The 23,991-nt window shown below is 41.8% G+C and overlaps 2 protein-coding genes across 4 annotated transcripts; both read right to left on the reverse strand.

The window, feature by feature from the left end:
- Window positions 1-1,072: 1,072 nt before the first annotated feature.
- aldh4a1 (aldehyde dehydrogenase 4 family, member A1) lies at window positions 1,073-4,498 on the reverse strand. The gene is made up of 4 exons (XM_074669325.1): window positions 4,207-4,498; window positions 2,820-2,867; window positions 2,581-2,733; window positions 1,073-2,095 (listed from the first exon to the last, which is right to left on the reverse strand). The coding sequence occupies exons 1-4, from the start codon at window positions 4,423-4,425 to the stop codon at window positions 1,880-1,882; spliced, it is 636 nt and encodes a 211-aa protein (XP_074525426.1). The 5' UTR covers window positions 4,426-4,498; the 3' UTR covers window positions 1,073-1,879.
- Window positions 4,359-23,991, reverse strand: LOC141789841 (uncharacterized). Of its 3 annotated transcripts, XM_074669323.1 has the most exons (4): window positions 23,815-23,991; window positions 17,935-19,016; window positions 5,405-5,479; window positions 4,359-4,403 (listed from the first exon to the last, which is right to left on the reverse strand). In XM_074669323.1, the coding sequence occupies exons 1-3, from the start codon at window positions 23,981-23,983 to the stop codon at window positions 5,411-5,413; spliced, it is 1,320 nt and encodes a 439-aa protein (XP_074525424.1). In that variant the 5' UTR covers window positions 23,984-23,991; the 3' UTR covers window positions 4,359-4,403; window positions 5,405-5,410. The 3 variants fall into 3 exon arrangements, with proteins under 3 accessions (XP_074525424.1, XP_074525423.1, XP_074525422.1); XM_074669322.1 differs by lacking the exon at window positions 4,359-4,403 and having other exon boundaries at window positions 5,364-5,479; XM_074669321.1 differs by lacking the exons at window positions 4,359-4,403; window positions 5,405-5,479 and having other exon boundaries at window positions 16,269-19,016.

The raw sequence follows: 23,991 nt of genomic DNA on the forward strand, positions 1-23,991 counted from the left end.
TCGTTTCTGAAATCATGTTATGGTTATGGTTTGTTTGGTTTGTATTGCTGCGTCCCTTCACCATAACTTGATTTGGTGGGAGTGTAAGTGGCCACTGGAGCCAATAAAATTGTATCTATTCATGTTCCTGGTTGAGTAGCCTGACTGGAACGGATTTAAAGGGCAAAGCTCTCTCACACCGGGTTTGCATCAATCTGATTAGGCTTCCTCGCGTTCAGAGAATCACAGCAACACGGTAAGCCTATGTGAAGTGTCTCATTTAAGAAAGTTTCTTTGGTGCTCGGTCAGGTAAATTTCAAATATATTCTTATTTTGCGGAGCAGTGCATTATGTCGGGAAGAGTCGGGTTCGGAGCTGGATGATGATCGCTTATAAAAGTTTGCACTCTTGGCAGGCGAAGCGAGGTATGTTGCTCTCAAGTTTGTTTATGTGTGTCGGGACGTGGCAATATTTTGTGTGTTGGGATCATGCAATATTTGTATTTTGGGGTGGTGCAATTTAAACGTGTTTATGGAAGTGTGTGTGTGTGTGTGTGTGTGTGCGTGCGTGCGTGTGTGCGAGTGTTTACCTTTTGTGATGTGTTTTAATACTGTATTACTGAAAGAAAATGTAAAATGAATTAAATATTAATATGAACTGATGTATTTATAGTTTCACGGTGCAAAAAATGGATGAATAAAGAAGAGTATGCACCAGTCGAACTCTCAGCGTGATCATTGATGCCAAGGGCTGCTACACATTGTCATAACCTGGCTCCATGACCATGACAAATATTGTTTATCTACTTGATTTATTTATAATATTTAACATAAATGTCACTATCTGATACATTGTACCAGAGTTAGCTTACAGCTAATTTACATCTGCAGGTCACAATTGAACCATTTTATTGTTGTGAGCACAAAATAGAGTCGTCTGCTTCACACGCTCTAAAAACAGCTCCAAACTGAACTCTCTGAATAAGAGCGCAGACGGGGAGATGTGAGAGGTGAATGGAGGCAGCTCCGGTTTATGGGTGGAAGACGCTCTCATGGCTCTGCTCCCACTCACTCTGATACATTCATCCAGGTTCAGTGCAAAGACAGGGAGGAGGAGGAGGACGAGGAGGAGGCTGATAGACAAGCGGCTCTAATTGGACGAGCAGACGGCAGCAGGACCAGACTCACCCCCGGCTCACACTGAATCCGGTGCGGCTTCTGCATGTAATCCGTATCATTAAAATCACTGTTGTAGGCTCACATTAGCCCCGCGTGGTGCAAGTCCGGTTGCGGGAGCCGTACGGCACTACAGAAAGAATCCGCAAGAAGTCTATCTTTTCCGGACGCTGGAGAGGTTCTGCATCAAGCTGCATGAAATATGACGAGCTATACAGGAAGTTAATTGCCGGGTGGCATGAAGATCCGTTGTTTTTTAAAATAAAATCAGTGTACAAACAAATGTAACTTGACTCTTCTTTGACAGCACAGTCGCGCTAGTAGTAAATGTAAACATTACATCACACCCGGTGACACGAGGTCACATTTTGACAGCAATGGACAACGAGAGACTCATCCTTGAAGTGGAAAGTCATCCCATTTTGTATGACACATCCCATACTATTATAAGGATAGGGGAGACTGGGGACAGTTGCAACAAGGGACGGTTGCAACAAGCCTTATTTCTCTAATAAGAAACATGCTAGAGTGATGACCCTCACACTGCACATGCTCAGTTAGACCCTCTACCCACCAAGAAGAGAGAGGCCACATTGAGCTTCTGGTCCTGCTTCTATCAAGTAAAGTTGTTTTGGAGGTATGAAAGTAGCTTTTTTCATGAGCTGTTTTTTTGTCATACTGTCCTGACCTTATGTATGAATGAATCCAAACCTATCTAGCTTGAATCACTGTTTGTTGAATATTAAATGACATGGTGAGCATGTGTCAATGTCAATGTGGCCAGCTAGCACATGGTGTTTTGCCATGACTGGTACCATGGGGACAGTTGCAACTGTTGCAACTGTCGGGGCATACAGAGATGTGTTGTCCATGGGCTGCAGGACCTCTTTGTACCGATTCTCAGGGTTAACAGAAACACAAAGGTCGGGTCCCAGGATCTCCTGCACAACAGAGAGCAACACTCATCACCAAACAATACCTACATATTATTGACCTCTGTGTTTGAAACATTTCTGCAGGTGGAGGCAGAAGAGGCAGAAGAGGCAGAGGCAGAAGTACTTTACTGTGTAAAAGAGAAAGTGTAACCAGCAAATCTCCCTCTGGGTAGGTAAAGTGTTTCTGATGAACTTCTTCCAAACATTCAGTCAGAGCAGATGGAGGATATTTCACACAGCGTTATCTTTGGAGGGTTGATATTTTCATGGCTTCAATTGAAAATATGGAATGAAGAGGAGAAATAAATTCAATAGCTTTTGCGCTCCACTTGGTGGTGCTGTGGAGTTTTTCTGCTGCTTTAAAGAATATTCAGCTTTCCCAAAGACATTCTTCATCAGATGATGACTTCAGCAACATGTCAAAGGTAACCTGACACATCAGGCTATGTGGCAGAGATTTTAAGCAGTGAATCTGAAACTAAGTCCCACACCTGGTTCACCATGGGATCCTGAGGCTCTGCACTCTCCACCATTGTTGGCTCCACAAAGTAAGCCTTACTGCTGTCACAGTTACTGCCAGCCATGACTTTCAGGTTTGGGGAGGACTCAGTGTGATCCGGCCACTGCTTGTTCCGAGCCGACGACTGAGGGAGCCAACGGAGGAGGAAACACGGTCGGTTACTTCTCAACAAAATGCTCAGAGAAGGAGTTAGAGCAGAGGGAGCGTCACCTTGTTGTCCATCACAGCTGAGAAGAAGGTGCTGAAATCCTCCACAGGCTGAAGAGGAAAAAAGAAATTCAGTCAGCATTTTGGAAACATCTGCAGCATCAGATGAGCTTTGCTCACAGAGTGTGTTTCAGGAACAACTTCAAACTGAATTTAAAAGGAGAAAACACTCAGTCTGCCTTATCTTCAGGAGGCGTGACACTACACCAGTGTTACGCTTGTGAGACAGACGAGGGGCCCATCTTTAAAGCCAGCCAGCCGGTCAACCTGTTAATCTGTTTGTGGTGGGTCTGGGCAAAAACGGGTTCTGAAAGGGAGCTTCTTCAATGTGAGTTTTGCAGTTTTCCTCATTAAACCAGAGCAGCACTTAGGAGCTGGAGGAGAAAAGTCAGGATTAGAGGAGCAGTAAATTTGACTGATCCTGCTTTTATCCCCTTAATCCCAACCCTGACCCTGCAGGTCCCGGGGAACTGTTGAGGATTCATTTAGTGAAATGCAGAGCAGCCTGCAAAGGTCTGAGGGGCCTGCAGGAGCTATCCTTTGACCTTTTGACAAGTTTAGCCTAACCGTGAACTTGAGATGACGACTTCATTTTGCCAGGATTGATAGATTTAGTGCCCTCAGCTGTCCTGACCAAGATCTGCTCAATGACTGCAGGCTACAGCTAAAAAAACTAGAGACAGAGAGTCTGTTGGCCATACAAAGATAGCATGCATGCATTTAGGAACGCCCCAGTAGTATAAAGGGGGCTAGGACATCAGGTTAGAGAGAGGAAAGGGTTTTTTTTTTGTCTGTGTGCCATCATTGTGTCAACTTCAAATAAAGATGTTGGACTGAAGCTGCCATTGGATCTCCTCTTCTTCATTGAACTCCGTCTCTTCTTCAGCCAGTATTAGGGAAGTGGCCCACAAATTTATAACGCAGTCAGATCAAGAGGACCAGGAGTGAACCTCACTCTAGGAAAGACACGTCAGAACCTTCAGTACCCCAGACCACTGCTGGGACCCAGGGTGCCTTCAGGTCCCGGGAAAGCCTTCTGGACCCGGACCACTGCCAGCTCCCAGGAACCCTTGCCCATGCCTTGCACTCCGATTGGTCCCGGGGAACTCAACCTCAAGCACCCCCTCCACAGACTACACCCACTGGTCCAGCCCCGAAAAACCTGGCGCCCTTGGTAGGGAATGCACCCTTGCTTGGGAGGGCCCCACCAGGCCACCCCCAGACAACCAAGCCAAACACCCTGCCGAAGCCTAACCCAGACACTGACCGCCCCCCTTGTGTGTGTGTGTGTGTGTGTGTGTGTGTGTGTGTGTGTGTGTGTGTGTGTGTGTGTGTGTGTGTGTGTGTGTGTGTGTGTGTGTGTGTGTGTTTGTGTGTGTGTTTGACTCATGTCTCCAATTTTGTTGTTTTTGTGGCAGACCAACAGCTCCTGTTTGATTTTGGGCCACGTGCTGTCAGGTACGTACATCCTGGAGCAGGCCCAACACTTCTCGCCTCCATACTGGAACGCTGAGTGGACCGTGCCTTTGGCCACGCTCCCAGCTTTAACACACGTGTGGACCAAGTGGAAGTTCTTCCCTCCACACTCTGTGACAGAAAACACATCCATGAATCACAAAAGTCTGAATGACTTTACTTGAATACTTCCTGTCTGGAGACGTCCTAACCGCACGTTGAGCCGTCACTCCTCTCTGCATCAAAAATCATCAAACGGTTGCTAGGCGCCACCCAAGTAGCTGCCTGTTGCAGCAGCTCTCTCGTCTTTGTCCGTTTCTTATAATTTTTTCGTCTCTTTTTCGTCATCTTTGTATTTGGAGTGGATCATCACTTTGTATGGTTCATTGTCGGTCATGGACACCAAACTTTTTGTGGCTTCGGCGGTATTTTTTACTACTTTTCTCCTGTGTTTGTTTGGAGATCCTACATGTAACCATGGCTGCATTGTTTACATGCGAAATTAGCTGTTAGCAGCCTGTAGCATGTCAATGCTAACTAGTGTAAGGCTTGATTATTTCCCTCGAGCTGAGGAGGAGGAGGTGAGGACGACGTGCTGGTTCTTGGATGTGAGCTGGGAGGTGACGACGTGGACCTGTCCTTCCATCCATCGTTGTTGGGAACGTGGGATCTCGCTCCGGGGGATGGATGAGCTAGCTGTGCTAACCCAGTGGCATCGTGCTTTTCACGGACGTGGCTGACGGAGCTGACATAGGACGCTGGCGCCACATTGGAGGAGCTTCACCTGCTGTGAGCAGACAGGATCCAGGAGACAGAGACTGAACAGTCTGCTGGGGAGGCTCAGTCCTGGACCCTGTGGAGGTGGAGACTGGCTGGGCTGGAGAGTGGTGGACGAGTGGTGGACGGGATGTCGTCATCTAATTTCTTATGGACATTTTTGCACTTTCTATATTCTTTCTTACTTTTGTTTTCTTGTTTGCTGCGGTGACTCCTGAATTTCCCCTCGGGGATAAATAAAGTATTTTCTATTCTATTGTATTCTATTCTATCAGCCTGCAGACAGGACTTCTATTGAGCCTCTGTCTTCTCACGCCTTTGTTCTGAGTTATTGGGCTTCTGGAGGTTCTGCTCACCTCCTGTCAGTCCAGGAAAAAGCCTCTAGGTGTCCAGATTCTGTGCCACCTGCTTCCAAAGACGCTTGAAGGTCTCTAGAAATAAAAACAGACAGCAGTTTTTAGACTTAAGATTTTTTTTTTGTTTTTTTTTAAATCATACATTCATTTTTTAGGACACATTAAGGAAATAATTAACACCAGATAGCACATCCACAAATATCTCTGTAAATACGCTGCACTAGCCAAGTAGGCCAGTGGTTCCCAACCTTTTCCTACTCAGGGCCCACTTTTAAGTCTCAGACATTTTCGCGGCCCACCACCGACTGCTAAATACATAAAAACATACTACAACTTAAAACCTTTAAAGATGAATTATTAATTAACACAAACATAGTTCAGCCTTATCTAATGGCACAGTTTACAGTCAGCTCTATCTTTTTATCTGGGCTTAAAAAAGTATCTTAAATTTATTAGACAGGCTGATGCACAGTAATATATTATACATTTTATTTTGGGTAATAATATTTGTACAATCATAGTTACTCATAGTTAAAGTAGTGAGTCAAGACAAATGGTAATAATTTGTATGTTTGCACCACCACACCCACCCACCCATGCTGCTGCTCTCATTGTGCCCCCCCAGTCTGAAAGTCTGGACGCGCCCCTGCACAGAGGTACAGTGTGGTATGAAGGCTTCCAGGTTTGATCTCTGAAAGCTGGAGGAAAACTCCTCTGCTGATTTTTAAGGAATGAGAAGAAAACAGCAAAACTACAACTTCTGTCCCAAAGAGAGCAGAAAGGTGACTCCTGGATGAGCGGGAGAAGGAACAGCGATCAGCTGCTGTGTGCGCGAATGAAGTCAGCGTAAGCACCGCACCGATCATCATCAGACTCCACAAGCGGATCAGGATGAAGTTTAAAGCAAATATAAACCACAGAGTAACAGGGGCACTTCTGCTTACCCTGACTTTATACACAGAAAACGTGCATCTGTAAACACAGATGAATGATCAGGGTCAGCGTGGAATTGTTTTTTCTCCAGTAATCGTGCGTCTTGTGCGCATCGGAGCGGAACTGCGCTGTGCGCAATGCTGAGGGCTGAGAGCTGTGAACGGCAAATACCCACCAGAGCTCTGTCTTTTATTATTCAAGACTGTGATATGATCCAACCATGAGTGTGAGCTCACATGAGAACACGGAGAGATGATTCGCTTCTGAAAGATAACTGTTTTTTGACGGGCAGCGTCAAAAAATGTTTGTGGAATTCTGAAAGTTTTAGTTGCATATAAGAGCCATGTGCAATGTAATTTACGTCTGAAACATCAGAAAAAGAAAAGATCATAATTCAGAAGGCATGGCAGCTTTTACTATGTCGTGGCGGTGTGCCACGATCCTATACATGTAGCAGAAACCCAGCCATATGATGCGTTCTGAGAGCACTTTTTTAAAATAAAGATTGAATATGAAGGGTTGAACTGAATACAAGAGAAACATGTTGGAGGCTCCACAGTCCTTAACACAGCATCTATAACATGTTGAAACGTTTTTATTTTTACATAATTACATGCCCACCCCCACAAAAATCAAACTATTTTGGAAAAGCTTTGGCGGCCCACTTGCAGTACCTTCGCGGCCCACCAGGGGGCCGCGGCCCACAGGTTGGGAATCACTGAAGTAGGCTAATCTTTAGCTGTAGTCTGGGGCAGGTGATATGAGCACTACAATAATTAAAATGCTTTAAAAAAAAAACAGTACTATACCAACACTAGGAGATTCATTACAATATGATATATTACACACATGCAGTAAAATGCAAATACATTTAAAAAGAAAGAAAAAAAATGCAAATACATTGCACTCTCAGAGCAGATGGTCATACACTTGAGCATCTCTCAACCGTCATTTTAAATTTCTTTTAAAGAAAGCTAAGTATCATGCTCCCTGAGCTGCACTTGAAGAATATTCCAGGTTTGAGTAGCTCTCACCAAAAAAGGCTGCCTGACCAAAGCAGTCCTCCTGTTCACTTCCACATCTGGTATGCCTGTCAATAGATGTTTCATCAGGGCTCATGGCTGCCGTTAACCTGTCTGCAGCTTGCTGCATCTACATAAATGACCGTGTCGTCTGCATACATCTGGGTGTCAGACTCATTGCCTACAGCTGGAGGATCATTTAAGTAAAGACCAAATAACAGTGGTCCCAATATAGAACCTTGAACCTCTTTGATTACATCTTGATATTTCCTGCTCTTGGCTCTGAGGTCATCTTCGCTGTGATGGTCAGTGTTATCAGGCTGCTGCTCCTCGTGCTACTTTCAGTCCTCATCTCCAAACGTAAGAGATTTATCACCTCCAGAGCATGAAACCTGCACACACTGCACAGACAAAACCACACTAAGGAAATCTTCACCATGTGAAGCAAGGGCGTAGGTTTGGTCTCAACATTGGTAGGGACAATATAACAGCATAACCTGCATGCAACACTTTTTGCTGGGGACGGGACATTAATAAGACCAAACAGATTGGGTGAACAGGGGTCAGGGCTACATTTCTCACTAATATGAACCTAATTAATTGGTAGGCTAAATGATCAATGCAAAATAAATCTATATTGACTTATACTAACTTTCATGTGTATCGGTTCACCTGATACACCTTTCGATTCAAACCTTTATTTTCAAAGACTACTAAAGAAACATTTTGAAAACTTCCAGAATAAATGTCTGGATTTTATTAGCAAATTTAAATTGCAATATTTGAACATAACTTAAAATTATATTAACATACACAATACAAACTTGTTGATAATCTCTTAACTGAATGCAAAAAAAAAAGAACATTTGTCTTAAGACCACTCAACATTGTCTGTCTTATAAATAAATTAAATATAACTGAAAAAATGTCTTAGACAGAGAATAACAAAAAAAGATAAAAATGGAGCCTTCCTTCAGGTAAAACACTACTGCTTTTGTCCACAAGCACAGCCAAACTCATAGACAGCACTGCTCCTAAAACTGCATTAATCATCCAAAAACTCGTGTTTTTCACCAATATTCCATCATAGTCCGCTCCGGGTTGATATCGATGATCTGCTGCAGTCTGTGTCACTCCAGACAGCGCTGTGTGGCTGTAATGACCTCTGAACTGACGAAGACTTTGTTTACGCTTGCCTCTCAAAGAAAGGAGTCCGCTCTACAGAGAGTACTGCGCATGCGCAGTATGCTAACTCTGATGCAGGTCGGACTTTCAGTATCAAATTTAGTGGTACGTGTTCCCCACCTCCACAACATGGACGTCTTTTCACATTACACACAGTGGCTGCTGCTGGCCGAAAAAACTTCTAATATCCCCCCTCGTCGAAGGAGGCGGCATGTTGTCGAGTCGACACGTATTTCTGTCGGGGCTGAGTGAGTGTGCGTGTGTGTGTGTGTGTGTGTGTCGGGGGCGGAGTCCATAGCCAACCTAACGTGCGTTTGAGGAAAAAAAATGGACCGGCACATTCAGCGAGTGAAAAGGGGTAAATTTAAGTCTGAACATTATGAAAATAATTCACTTAATAACGGAAGCGTCAATTCTATCCTTACAACATATGGGAAGACAATCTAAAATCCCTATAAAACTGAACTCATTATAAAATGCAAAAAGTTGCTTAAAAATTGGTTGGGACAATTTGTGCCTCCTGAAAAGTTGGTAGTGTTATGTCCCTACCGTCCCTATGCAAACCTACACCCTTGATGTGAAGATAAATCAAGGTGTCAAATCAGACATTTGTGTGGCTCAGAGGCTAAATGTGCTCTCAGACATGCCTCCAAGTTTGCCTTTGTTGATCTGCACTGAGACTCACTTACAGCCACGCACCACTGTTATCTGAGCTCTCATCTGTTACTGTGCTCTTTAAAGTGAGGGGGGTGTCCAGGCAAAGAGTTACAGTATTTCATAGAGTCTCAGTTTACCTCTTGTTTCTGTCCTTCAGGGTCTGCAAACGGCCCAGTAGTGAAGCACAGGAGCAGCAGGAGCAGCAGCACATCACAGAAATATGTGAGAAATTTGCGTTAGCAACTTAAAAAGAGAACCCAAAATTCTCCTAGAGCTACAGAAACATGTGAGTACATTAAAATGATGCCTTCAGGTGCTGCACAGGTGGAGTTATGATGCCTCCAGGTTCTACCTCTCAGACTGTAAAAAAATACAGGAACCAAGAAGCTCCTTCCAGTCAGAAAGTAAGGGGACCTTTAAGTTCGAAAATCACAAGGCCTGTTAGTCACAAGTCTCATCAGTAAATGAGCTTGAACTTAGTTTGTATTCTTCAGTCCAAAATCATTTTCTGACAAACAAGCCTTTTGATTCATAAACTAACAGACCTTCTGATTGTTTGACTAATGGGCCTTGAGTTTTTATGACTAAAGGGAAAATGGCAACTCCAATTGCAACATCTGAAGCCAGAGGTTGCTGTGTCCAATTGCTTCAAATGTGCCTTTCAGAAACCAATGACTTCAGCCATCGTCTTCAAACACTTTAAATGTCTTCAACAGAAAGTCAAACTGCAGTGAAGAAGCAGCTGTGTCTGTTAAAATAAGCCCATCCCCAGACTGAAGCAATGTACTACTATTAACTATTATTGGTTTAGACCACGATAGACGGAGAGACCAGACAGAGAGATGATGCGCCTGCCAAAAGAAAAGTTTTTCCTGTCAGAAAGAAAAGAAAAAATATTAGTTTTTGGTCACATGTTGCACCAAACTACTTGATAAATAAAGACGTTCATACGTATCATGTTTACAGACAGAAGTTTATTTTAATATGCTTTACACAAATTTTCAATGACTTTTAATAACAGAGTGATTCTATGATTAGGGAAACATTTCAGGTATTAAAAAAGTCTGTGCTTTTTTGTTTCATATTCTCTTTGATGCAAATGATATATCTGGAGTGTACTAACTTCATCAGTTGGCAAGCTTAAGCTCGAATGAATTCTGAAATATTTAGGCATTAAAAAAACTGGGAGCATAATTTTGTCAACTGTGTTATGGACAAAAGTTGTGACTTTTTTTTTTTTTTTTTTACATAAATCCATATACTGAATTCAGAGTTATTCAACATTTCTCTGTCAGATTATTCTCCCTGGAAATGTCCCTCATTATTTATTTCATAGTTCAGACAAAATTTAAAAGAATTATGGCACAAAAATCACATGTAGCACGGTTGGCAACACAGGGTAACAGTCGACATTTTCTCCATTTTTTGGCTCTTGTGCTAACTGAAGACATTGAACATGCCAACACCTGACCTCTATCACCTCATATTCCTGTACATTTTCTACAAAGTTTTTAAAACACCTTTGTCATGTTTTGATGATGATTTTGAACAAATAATACAGAAAGTAATAAACACAAATTGGAGTTTTAATTCTGAAGAGCAAACTTGACATTTGAGAAATCAGAGAGCACAAAAACGGCTAATTCCAACATATGATTTGCATTTTTAGCTAAATAAATGATGGAGCCTGTTAACTTTCTGTATTAAAAGAAAGTAAAATGTTAATCAGATGACTGTAAAATTGATCATTGCTTGAAATCACTACGAAATTAATACTTTTCGAGCAGCTTAAAGGTCCCATATTATTTAACTTTTCAACAAGTTCAAATAGGTCTCAGAAGTCCCAGGACAGTCAATTTAAATTTTTTTTGCCTTCAAATCTAGTTGTTTCTTGGACTTCAGCCACTCTGTAAATCCCTTCTCCCAAGCAGTCCTGTAAAACAAACTGTTTCTGTGGGCGTAGCTCTAAATGATAATGAGCTGTCCTGTCCAAGCCTCCATCACAACTTCTTTGGACGAGGGTGTGGCTTTTGCTCCGGTAACATGCCGCAGTGTTTACACAGAGTGCGTAGATATAGCTCATAAAAGCGCCGCGGTTCAGTCAAACTAGTTTGATCCAGAGTCTGACCCAGAAGGAGAGGCGCCTGAAGAAACCCAAACTCTACGGCTGCAGCAGGATGTTTCTGAGTGGTTAGTAACAAATATTATGTGTCTTGATATGCTGCTGCAGTTACCATCAGGTAAATAAAGCTAATGTTAGCAGCTTGGTACTAACCAGAGTTATATGACCATACTCAGCAGAAAGAACTACGTGCAGCCAAGGTTATAATAGTTAACTAAAACGAAACTAAAAACTAAAACTAAAATTAAAATACATTGCAGTTAACTCAAACTAATAAAAACTAGAAAAGAAAACAAAAAGGATAAGTAAACTAAAACTGTATCTTGTGTTCAGAAACTAACTGAAACTAACTAAAATGATAGACAAAATGTCCTTAGTTATAGTTTTTGACAATATTTATAGCCTTTAGGATTTAAACTAATCTGACACGTTTTCCCAACCAATTTTACGACAGTTTTCAGCAGTTGTCAGCGCCGTACGGCACCATCATAGCAGTGTATAGGGACGAGCTTGTTTACTGCACTGACTGGCTGTGCTCTGTGCTGCGACGAAACGTAGTGGAGCAATGAATTAGAGCATCTGTAATAGTTTTATTGTTACAGAGTCCAAGTTTTTATTTATTGAAGCTCATATTATTTTGTTTTTTATAATTAATGTTTATATTATTTTTTTGTAATTTATTTTAAGATTAGTTGATATATTTTATGCTTATATTTTTTATACTAAGTTTATATTATTTTCTTGTGTTTAAGGCAGCAGCCAACATTTCGGTATCAGCATTGACTAAGCAGTGAGCACTATGTTGGACTTGAAAATAAACAGTATGACAAAATATTTACTCTGACCTTTTTGAATCCTGCGCCTGGTTAATAAGGTATGAAAAACTAAAACTAAACTAAAACTAAATTAAAACTAAGCCTTGTTGCAAAAATTAAACTAAATAAAAACTAGAATGCCTGCTCTAAAACTAATTAAAACTAAACTGTAATGGAAAATAAAATGTCAAAACTAACTAAAACTAAACTATAATGACAAATCCAAAACTATTATAACCTTGCGTGCAGCCAGGACTGTTAGTTTTTAGAGACAGTACCATGAGGGACATCTATCAAACAAACTAAACTGCAGCAGTAACACACACATTAGTGGTGACTGTGGTCTTAGCGTCCATAATAACAGCTGAGAGTGCGTTTGCTACCCTGTAGCACAACTGTAGCTCTGCCAGGGGCTGCCACGATTAGTAGTCACATTCATCCAAACGGAAGATAACATGATGTATATAAAGCTAGCTTCACATGAAATATATGTCCATATATCTTCTCTTTAATGTCCCTTGAAAATATTTACTCATGTGTGTTAACGTTGTGTAAAGAAACCAAGTTACAAACCGTAACTTACGTTAGCTGCCATGCTAGAACCACATTTATCAGGCTATCGCGCTTGGTAGAGCATATAGTAAAGCAACATAAATCCTGCTTTGTACTGGCCCTCGTTGAAAAAGCAGTCAGAAGTGAAATGGTGAGCGCACACATACAACATTTTGGGAGTTGTTGTGGGTGCATCTCCATTAAAAATAAAATCAATCCACTGCTTCTTCAAAACCTCAGATGATGGAGTTAAAAAAAGACTTCTGTGCTCTTTTGTGCAGCCAACAACAGAGCAACCGCTGTGCTTCACTCGTACCTACCCCATGTTTATTTTACCGAAGCAGCTGAGCAGCCAAAGTGAAAAACGTGCTGCACAGTGTGGTGGAATTTTCATATTGCTTAATGCCTTTCCTTAATCGATTCTCTAAATTGCCTCTATATGTGCCACAGTGATACTTGTATTTGCCTTAAAGTTATCTGCACACAGAGACAGTGTTTTTTCTAGTCTGGGTTGGATCCGATTCCCATGTTCTTATCTCCTTGAACGCTGTTTCTCACATTGAGTTCCCATGCTAGGCTGAACCCCTTGGCTGATAGATAGACATAACAATCCCAATCTCAAGAATACTAAATACTGAGCACACAGACTGGTCTGTTAGAATTGACTTTGCATTTCACTGGGCAACATGTGTACTGTCTGTCATTTTCTCCTCGATCGAGCTATAGAAACTATTTCAACTTAAGCCATCTGAGTCTCCTGAGTCTTCTTCATCAAGTGTCAAGATTCCTGAAATTTCCTCAACAATTTGGCGTCACGAACAGGATCTCAACACAACAACAACTGTAAGTGCAAATTGTGTTTTTTTTTTTGCAATTGCCATGTCTGAGTTTGACAAGATCAGAAAGAAACTGTAAATGTTTGATTGGTTGGAGCTTGACAAAATTGGATTGTAAATGTGTAATGGAATCTCTCAGCTGGAATCCTGAATTTAAATTTAAAATTTGGAAATTTGAAAATGAGATTTAAAACTGATAATGATGAATTGTGAGTTTCATTGAAGTTGGTGAAGAGTTATGGATACAGAAGACTATGTGTGGAATTTACCACCACAGCACCCTGCAAAGGGGGAGTTCCTGGGGCAGCTGAAAGCTGTACTCAACACAGACCAGTAACGTGCGGTGAGGTCCATGACGAGGGAGGCAGGCAGCCAGCTAAAGTTGAAATTTCTGTATGTGTGTGTTATATATACAGTGCACTGCTCACTAATACAAACTGTTACTGGCCAGCCCTGCACCTTTAACGCGGTGACAGTCTGTGCTGTGTATGTGTGTGTGTGCGTGCGTGTGTGACATAGCAGCAGGAGAGACGGTGTGAGTGCACGCATGGTGTGTGTGTGGGGCAGGAGTACATTATTTTGGTCTTTGTTTCCTCAGTAAATGTGCGGTTGTGCACAAGGAGCACCTTTTTTTCCTCCTCTTTAGTCTTTTCCCTCACTTTGGCCCGGACTCTTAGACACCGGTTACCAGCAACGAGCCAAGCAAATAAATGTTAATAAGCTTTCCCATCTACGGGAGACAGACTGAAGTCCCGGAGTCAACATGACGAAATGACAATTAATACCCCAAACATACGTTCACCTGCATTTCTACAGGATTTACATCACAGGAGAAAGAGCAAAATACGAACAAAAATAACTCGTATCTCAACAACACAAGAACACAGGCCAGGCACCTCCGGTATACTCTATTAAACGTCTGCACTAACAAATTATCGCGAGACCTCAAAGAGGGTGCGGTATTACAACCTGCGGAGGCAGAGAAGAGCTGTGCCTCATCAATGCCCACATTAATCAGCGTTAGACCTTTGTACGCATGCACAAACCTGCAAAACGTTGTGATTTCAAGTAAACGGTCTCTCTCTCTCAGACTCTCTGCCTCCATCGCACATTACAAGCATGAAGCCAGCGCGACACACATACAAACAACTGAAAAAAAATTTTTTTTAATAAAAATTATTATTATTTTTTTTTTGTTAGCCTATGCCTTCCCTGACCGCACACCACTGACAGACGGAGCAACTGTGAGCTTTTCTTCCTTGGGAAGACGTTCTGGAGTGGATTATTGTCTAGAATCCATTTCATTTAAAGCAAGACCAGTTTGTGAATCTGTGTTCGTCAGGAAAGTAAGACTCTTTAGTCGGTGACTTTAGAGCAGTGTTATGTTGGTATGCGCACTGAGCAATTCGCCTGTAGGTGATTGCTGAATATTTTGAAATACCCCAACACCAGATCAGACAAAGTGTTTGTAGTTGTTGTTGCAAAAGACTCAAGATGCTGTTGAAATGGCTGTTCATGTTTGCTAAGTGCTTGTTTGTGTTCTGTGCTAATTAATCTGACTGTTTGTTACTGTTTGTTCCTAAAATGGGTAATAATCAGTCCACAACAGGGGAAAAAAGAGAAATTGGACACAGGACTCAAAAAGTTGAGCCTAAGCAAAAAAATGGTAATCCAAAATCTAAAGCACACAATGTAAGGGCTAAATATAATCCTTCATTATCTCGCTCAAAACCTCAAGAGAGCACTCACTGGTGAACAATCTGACAGGAGTGAAAACGAGATGATAAGGCCCAGTAAGAATGAAAGTGTGAATGAGGAGCGATGTGAATGGCTGTCTGATGAGTTGAAGATTTTCGTAAGTCAGTGCATTGACTATGTTGCCACTTGTCATCTGGCAAAGCTAAAGGAGAAGTTGGACATATCTAACACAGACTTTGAGAAAATTAAACAGCGACACAGTGAAGGGTCACCATGTGCCAAAGCAATGTGTTACATGTGGGCTAAGAAACAGGGTAAAAACAAAGCTTCCCCCGAAACTCTCTGTGCCTTGAGTTTTACTGCTGGGGTACCACTTCCAGAAAACCTGATACAGCAGCATGCCTCCCATCTTCTGCCCAAGATAACTCCAGCTAGCAGTGAGGAAAAAGCTGTAGTGAAAGACAAGAGAGAAGGGGAGGATAAAGAAGCCAGAGATGGAGTGAGACGAAGTGAGGATGAGTTATGGATGAATGTAGCCACTATTCTGGAAAGGAAAAGAAAGGAGGCAGAGAGGCGTCCTTTACTGAGTGAAAGCGAAGCAGACACACACACAGACTCAGACGAGGAAGAGGTGAGACAGGAGGAGATAGCCGCACACACAGCCACCAGAGGTGCAGTAAAATCTGAGGAAAGAAAAGAGAGCAGGGCTCATTCAGCTGTTGCTAGTTCTAGCACCAAAACGATTAAGTCCAGACTCAGACCAGAAGTAAGTGCACCAGAATGTGACGATTCCACAAAATTGGAGAAAAAGAAGCAAGAACTTTCACAGTCTACAAATTTGAACGCTCCAAAAAATATGATTGGTGATACAGCTGTGAGCAGAACCTGGACTCCTGCAGAGTTCAGAGACATGATCAAAGAAGCCCCTGATCCTATTTCATGTCCAAAAACATACTTGACATGGTTCAGACGGTTATGCAAGCTTTATGATTGCTTGATACCAGACGTGGAACAATTGCTGGAACACACATATGGATCTGAATGGGTTCTGTGTAAAGACACTTTCCAGCTACCTGATCCTGATGAAGGTGGAAAATGGCCTGATGCCAAACCTTTGGCAATCTGGTTGAATGAGGTTGGTGATTACGCAAGAACATGTGCGCTAAACAACAGTAATTTCACGGCAGTTGTCCACTGTACTCAAAGGAACAATGAGTTGCTTCCTGATTTCATTGCACGTTTTGTGAAAGAATGGGATCAAAATGCCGGAATAGACAGAGAAGAAAACAGTTTTATTGCGGTACAGACTGTTCTTCATAAAGTGAAACCAGACATTGCATCTTGTCATAAGTTAGCAGTTCCTGCATGGTACACAAAGCCGTGGAAAGATACTGTGAATGAGATGATGGGACTGTACAGATTTTCAAGTTTTCAGTACGAGAAAATCTGCTTGCTAAAACGAAATTTTACAACAAGTGCCGCAGGATCAGGCTCAGTCTCAAATGAGAAATTACAGCAAACAACGTAGATTTAACAACAGGCAAAGAAAGGGATGTTGCAGAAGATGTGGGAAATACGGTCCCTGGTATCGTGAGTGTAGAGCCCCAAAACACACTCTACCGCAAACTCCAAATCAGACCCAGTATCAGCAAGCACATCAGGGTCCTCCACAGAGTGTATATGCAGCTTGGATTGCTACTCTTTCTGCTGTGCAATCTAGTGAGCATGTGTGTACCCCGTCATCAGAATTTGTCACTACTATGGGGGTTTCAGGAACTCCCATTGCAGAGCCAGTTTCCAAAACCTCAAATGTGGTAATTGAAGGTTCAGATGTGCAACACTCATTTTTGATAACTCAAAGTTGCCCTATTAGTTTGATGGGAAGAGATTTGTTGTGCAAATTGCATACTTCTATTCACTGTACTCCAGATTGGATGTTTTTGACAATACCTGATGACAGAGCCTTGCAAGCAGTTCAGTTTTTGCAATCTATTGAGAGCTGTGTTTATTGTTGGACTTCACCAGAGTTTAACATGACTGAAACTTTTGCAGTATTGTATCTCCAAGATGTTGCAAAGATATCACCTGCGTGTGCATCATTGATGTCTGCAATGAGGCCTGTTCTGCAATGTTGTTGCATAGCAAGTGTGAATCCTTAGGGAGAGAGAAATTAGTGAAAGGACAGTACAAGGAGCAGTCCTGGAGGAGTTACTTTTTTAGGTTCCCGACATCATGCAGGGCAGATCTTAACTCTGCATGCTTGAGCACACGTTCTGAAAGCAAACTTTGTCAGGAGCAAGCAAGAGAAGTAGACCAGAATTTTCTCATATCAGGGGTGTTTGTAGACAGGCTGGGGACGCATATTACTGTTTCAAACCCAGTCTTAAGTTAATGTTGCATAATATGGGACCTTTAAAGCTTCTTCTTTGGTGAGGACAGACATATGTGCTGTCAAACTTACTTTGAAGTTAAATCCTTTCCCACACTATGAGCAACTGAAAGATTTTTCTTGGAGTGGACAAACATGTTTTGTGACATATTCTTTCCGGCTAAATCTTTTTCCACACTCAGAACAGCTGAAAGGTTTTTCTTTGGTGTGGATAGACATATGCGCAGTCAAATTTCCTTTTCGGCTCAAGCCTTTCCCACACTCAGAGCAGCTGAAAGGTTTTTTATTGGTATGGGCCAACAGATGTGAAGTCAAACTTACTTTGTGGTTAAATCCTTTTCCGCACTCAGAGCAGCTGTAAAGTTTTCCTTTAGTGTGGACCAACATATGTCCAGCCAGAGTTCTTTTCGTGCTAAATCCCTTTCCACACTCAGAGCAGCTGAAAGGTTTTTCTTTTGTGTGAACAAACATATGTGAAGTCAGACTAAGTTTGTATTTAAATTCTTTTCCACACTCAGAGCAGCAAAACGGTTTTTCTTTGGTGTGGACACGCATATGTGAAGTCATAATTCTTTCCTGGCCAAATCTTTTTCCACACTCAGAGCAGCTGAAAGGTTTTTCTTCAGTGTGGACAAACATATGTGAAGTCAGACTTTCTTTTCGGACAAATCCTTTTCCACACTCAGAGCAGTTGAAAGGTTTTTCTTTCATGTGGACAAATTTATGTGAAGTCAGAAGTCTTTTTTGCCGAAAACCTTTTCCACACTCAGAGCAGCTGAAAGGTTTTTTTTTCATGTGGACATACATATGTCTTCTCACATCTTCTTTGTCCCGAAATCCTTTTCCACACTCAGAGCAGCTGAAAGGTTTTTCTTTGGTGTGGACAAACATATGTGAAGTCAGCCTTCCTTTTCGGATAAATCCTTTTCCACACTCAGAGCAGCTGAAAGGTTTTTCTTTCATGTGGACAAACATATGTGTTCTCATATGTCCTTTTTGCCGAAAACCTTTTCCACACTCAGAGCAGCTAAAAGGTTTTGCACGACTGTGGACATTTTCACTCTTCATATGGACTGAAGGAAACAGGACCTTGGTATCAGCCTCCTCCAGTCCTTGAAGCTGCTCTCTGCCCTGACCAATCCACACTTCCTCCTGTTCCTCTTTAATGAGTGGGGACTCATCCTCCTGTTCCTCTTTAATGAGTGGAGCCTCATTATTCTCCTGTTTCTCTTTAATGAATGGAGACTCATTTTCCTCCTGTTCCTCTTTAATGAGTGGGGACTCATTCTCCTCCTGTTCCTCTTTAATGAGTGGGGACTCATTCTCCTCCTGGTCTGGATAGGGGCTCCTCTCCTGCTGCTCAGGGGGAAGCTCCTCTTTCTTCACCATTAGTAGCTGAACATCTGCAGGACACAGTGAACAAATATTAATGAGATATTAGATCATCTTCCTGATGGAAAAGAACATCTAAAAAAAACCCCTCAGGATCTTTATTTTCAGCTCTGCTGCTAAACTGTAATGACAATCTCATTTACTGGACCAGTGATTACAGGAGCCTCCTGCTTGTTGACACACTGGGCTTCATTCACAAATAAGAGCTCCAGAAGAGACAGGAAGCTCCACCTGAAGTGTGTGATGGAGAGGTATCACAGGTCATTCCTTCCTGCAGCTGTTAGACTCCACAACAAAAACCTCTCTAGTGTGAATAAAACCATATTTATGAGTGTATTCACTATACATGTATATTCTGTGCACACCTAGTCGTGCTGTACGGAAATTTAACTTGGATGATCTATTGTCCCACAATTATTGACGATAAACAGTACTGTTGACAAAACTCTTTTGAGTCCAAATTTACCCTCAGTAAAGGGCAAATTAAATTAATTCTGTACCTCAATCTGCTGTTATGGTACTTTCTCAAAAGTCCCTGGCCACCCAACACAGCTTCAACTTCACATTCATCTAATATCTATTGTTACCCATGCCTTGGATTATTGTTGGCAAGCTTGTGAAACATAAAAACAACAACAACGATGGCAGTAATAAGTTATCGGAACTATGTAGCCGTCAGTTGTTTAACACTCGATTGTGTTTTTGTTCCGGACTCTCCGGACCTGTTGTTAGCTGAGTTTGTGTGAGGTACAGTCTGCCCTGGAGTGAGTGTGTGCGTTGGTGCATGTAACGGTGTTCTGCTGCATATACGATTGAAGTTACCGAACTTTGTTCTCCTCTTTTAGTAGTCCTACTGCAGCCGAACACTGTGTTTCCCTGTGTTAGCCGAAGCTAACAGTACACCGGCATCCCCCAGTTGGACGTCAAACCTGGGGCTATACGGCCTAACCAAACAACACAGTAGAAAGTTCACACAGTGACATAAAACACTAGCATTCTCACTTGTTTTCTTTTTCATTAAACAATTTCCACCCATTTTCTTCTTCGTCGCCAACTTCTCCTCTCAAGAATTGCCGGTGCGTCCGCAAATATAGTCCCCGGTAATCCACCTCCATTGCAGCATGCCATCTTTTATTTGCAGCGTTAACTTTTTCATTTGCAGTGGCGATTCTTTTTTAATTTGTACCAGCTTTTTTTTTGGTTGCAGGTACTTTTGTTTGCATCGGTGGCGGGTCTCAGCCACCATACATTCCAGAATCCGATTAATTGATTAAAATAATTAATTAAATGTGTATTCTTTATCCAACCTCAGTCAACCAGGTTTGACTGCAAACAAGCAATAATAACTGCTGATACTAAAAATCCAGATTTGACTTTGCTTATTTAATAAAAAAGTTGGTTTGGGGCTGAGGTTCTGACTAAACATGGACTCAATATGGACAGTAAATAATGAGTGAACCTATAAATTATGATTAACAGAAACAGATTTTATGAGCAAAGTAAAATTAGGGAATATTATGAAACGATGTTTACATCCTGGTCTGTCCCAGTCTGGTAAGTGTCCATGGATAATGCTGTCCTGAGCATCAAGTGAGAGTTGTGTTTCATCTCTGGGTACATGCTAGATTTCTCAACTAAAAACGTCTGTCCATCTAATACCCGTCCACTTGCTGATCTCTTCTGTCCACTCACTGCTATTTCACAAACCTAGGAGCAGTTTACCATCGGTCAAAGGGATGGTATTCAGTTTAAAAATGCGTTTTTTTGGTGGTTAACTCCTCCACGTCAGTTGACAAACCATTATACTCTGCAGTGCTTCTGCACCCAAGTTGCGCGTGCATTGTAAACGTTGATAAACAAGCAATCCCTCTGTACGGAAAGGGCTTGTCTGTGTGTGTAAATGTGCACAGGTGTTTCAGTGTCTGTCAACTCCTTGGGGCGGAACTTCGCCGTGCACGAAACAGCACGAGGAGAAATATGAACGCGACAATGTACAAAAGACATCACGTCATGTGGATATGGCCATTTAGTCAAATTCAAAAAAAAAACAAGGTACAGACCTGATTTATGAGAAAGGTAACTGAATCACCTCTGTTGTGATCTATTGCTCAATGGAAAGTTAAATTAACTCTGCTTCCTGGTCAGGACTGAGCCTTATGCTCAGCCTGTTCACAGTTAGGCCAGCTGCTGAAAACACTGGCTCAGCAGGGACAGACTTGCCAGGTATAGCCAGGTATTTCCGTGCAAGGTTTGCCACTCTTGGAAACATGCCTTCATTTACCTCCCACCATGCTGCAGGACTTGGGTCAAGGCATGGTGGTGGATCTTTAAGAAAGTAGTCCACTTCTATTCCTGTGTCTTGTTGTTGTTGTCAGACGTCTGCTTCTCTTGTGTTTCCGCTTGTGCGTAAAGTAAAAAAAATAACTTTCTAACCACAAAAGTTTTTACTCTGTAGAATCTGCATTCAGCTGTTCCCATCCCCAACAGTCACCATGTGTGATCAGGGTGGAAGTGGGTAAATATTGAAATGATCATATGACTCCTTTTTTAACCCTGATTGGTGAAAGTGGTGGTGTTACACTTTCCCCATGTCACAAGTATACCGGGTCTCCCCTATATCTAGAAGGGAGACTTTTTCAAGACCACTCAGGCCTTGTACACATGTAGCTGGGTATTTTCAAAAATGGATAACCCCCCCCCTCATTGGTTTTTACAAATACTTTTGTCCACATGCTGCGGCCAAAACCCATAATAGTTTTTTTTCCTGACATAACACTTGTGTCATCCAATCAGAATGAACACCAGGGCGGGCCCATGGCATAGGCAGTACAGGCAAATGCTAGGGGCAATCAAGGGGGCGCTAGCGTCGCACCCTCATGATTGCCGGCGGATGATAAGATCATCAGTGTAAGATCAAAAGAAAAGAAGAAAAAATGTCTACAACGATTTGAGGTTACTTTTTTTGTGTAAAAGAATTTCCAGACTTTTATTTAGTAATGTTACAAAAGAATCCAGCAAAACATGACAATAACCTTAAAAAGGCCCTACTTTCCTGCACTCGGCTTGACCCTGAAGGGCGCATGATCACAACACCGCTCCTCCTCACCTGCTCATTTGTGATGGACAGGCAGTTTATGCTGCTTAAATGATACTGACTGACAGTATGCTAAATAACAGGAATCACGTCAAAAAGCCAAAGCCTTCAGGAGCCCAGGGGTGAAAGAGAAGAAGAGAGGAGGAGGAGAAACGCTAAAAAGACAGAGGTATGTGCGTCATGTTATTTAGAAGTTTTACTCGCAGTTATGCTAGCTTGTTATCAGTTAGTAGTCACGTTTGACTGTGTAAGTCCTAACTTCTAATAAAAATAACGTCAGTGATTTTCACTACTTTTTAACCAGGTGAACAAACATTTTTATATGTGTAGATAAAATAACCAGGTGTAGAACTACAGTTTTTCTTTTGTGAGGCAGGTATCATTAGAGTCCTGCTTCTTATTAACATCATTGTGCATTTTGTAAGCTAACATTCAGCTAGTTTCAAATACAAATATTGTAATAAATAGTTTGAAGCACACTTGCCCTGCTGCTCTGATGAAGAGAAAACAAACCTAAGAACCTCTGGAATTCAGCTTTTCAAAGGTTTGCTTTATTATCAATAAATATTCACTACTACTATCATGACATGCCATGTTTTAAGGTACTACCTTGAATTAATCAAGTTCAGTAATATATGCAGTAATAAAGAGGGGCTGTTTTTCCTATGTTCGTTCATACAGCTTGCAGGGGTTTGCAATTGCATTTAATGTTTTTCCTGAGAAATCAAACTGGTCCAGAATTTTGTAAAAATATCAACAGTTTTAGTTACAAATAATAACAACCCTGTTATTGCATCAGCATCTAGAAAGATGAACACATTTTTCTGTGTAGACAGTTAGAGGCTGTTATGCAGCTCAGGTGCAATAATGAAGTGGGTTTCCAAGTAGGTATGTGCTGTTTACTATGACTTCATTGTCAAATATCAAAGTTTCAAAAATGTTTATCTTTTTTACACAGATGCACTTCATAAGTCTCTCTCATAAATCAGGTCTTTACCTTGTTTTTTTTTTTTGTTTTTTTATTTAACAGACTAAATAGCCGTTTGTTATTTATCTAATTTACATGACGGGATGGCATTTGTACATTTGTACAGCCACACAAAGAACCACATATTGTCAGGCACTGGTCTGGAACTAGCACCAGCACCACTTAAGTGGAAAAGGGGTACAAGACATGTCCATAATGTGTAACGTTAGTGAATCCTGGTTATGTCCTGCCAGTCATCTACCAATCAGAGCTAACGTAACCTCACTCTTCATTTTATTGATAGACTCTCAAGTTTGAACAGAGCACTGCAGAATAACTGCTGACTGTGGGTTGGAGTCAACATTAGCACTAACAGTTTAGCCATTAGCTCCTGTGTTAGCATTTAGCTCCTGTTTTAGCCTTTAGCTCTAGCTGTATCTCTCTCCTGTTTATCTTTCTTCTGCTCTTCTGTTCTTTTTCTGTCAGACAGTTAGGCTCCAGTGTCCACAGTTACTACAAAATTGACCACTGAAATCGTTTTGAAGTTGAAATAACAAACAACAGATGAACAACAGCGGCTCATCGCTTCACCACGTGCCCCCCTCCTCATTGCTTTGCTGTGGGGAGAGGGGCTTGTTGCAGGCACGAGCCCCTAATAATGTCCTCTTAGGTCAGAGCTTACGTCTATTACCCTTAGCTACTGGCTCGATTCCCCGAAACATTATCAAAAACATTTTCAGAAACTAACCTGCTCTGTGCAGCTTTATCTCAGGGATTAAAATCACATCCAGTAGTTCTCTTTGGCGCTGCAGCTCCTCATCGTATCCAGATACTGTTCTTCCTTCTCCCTGTTCTCTGATGACCGCAGCGAGCAGCCGCCGCTCGAATAAATCTTCAAGATCCTGAAATCTGGACATCTCCTCAC

This window comes from Halichoeres trimaculatus, unplaced genomic scaffold, assembly GCF_033239565.1.
Source record: "Halichoeres trimaculatus isolate MK-OKI-2021-1 unplaced genomic scaffold, fHalTri1.1 fHalTri1_scaffold_5, whole genome shotgun sequence".
Classification (NCBI taxonomy): Eukaryota; Metazoa; Chordata; class Actinopteri; order Labriformes; family Labridae; genus Halichoeres; species Halichoeres trimaculatus.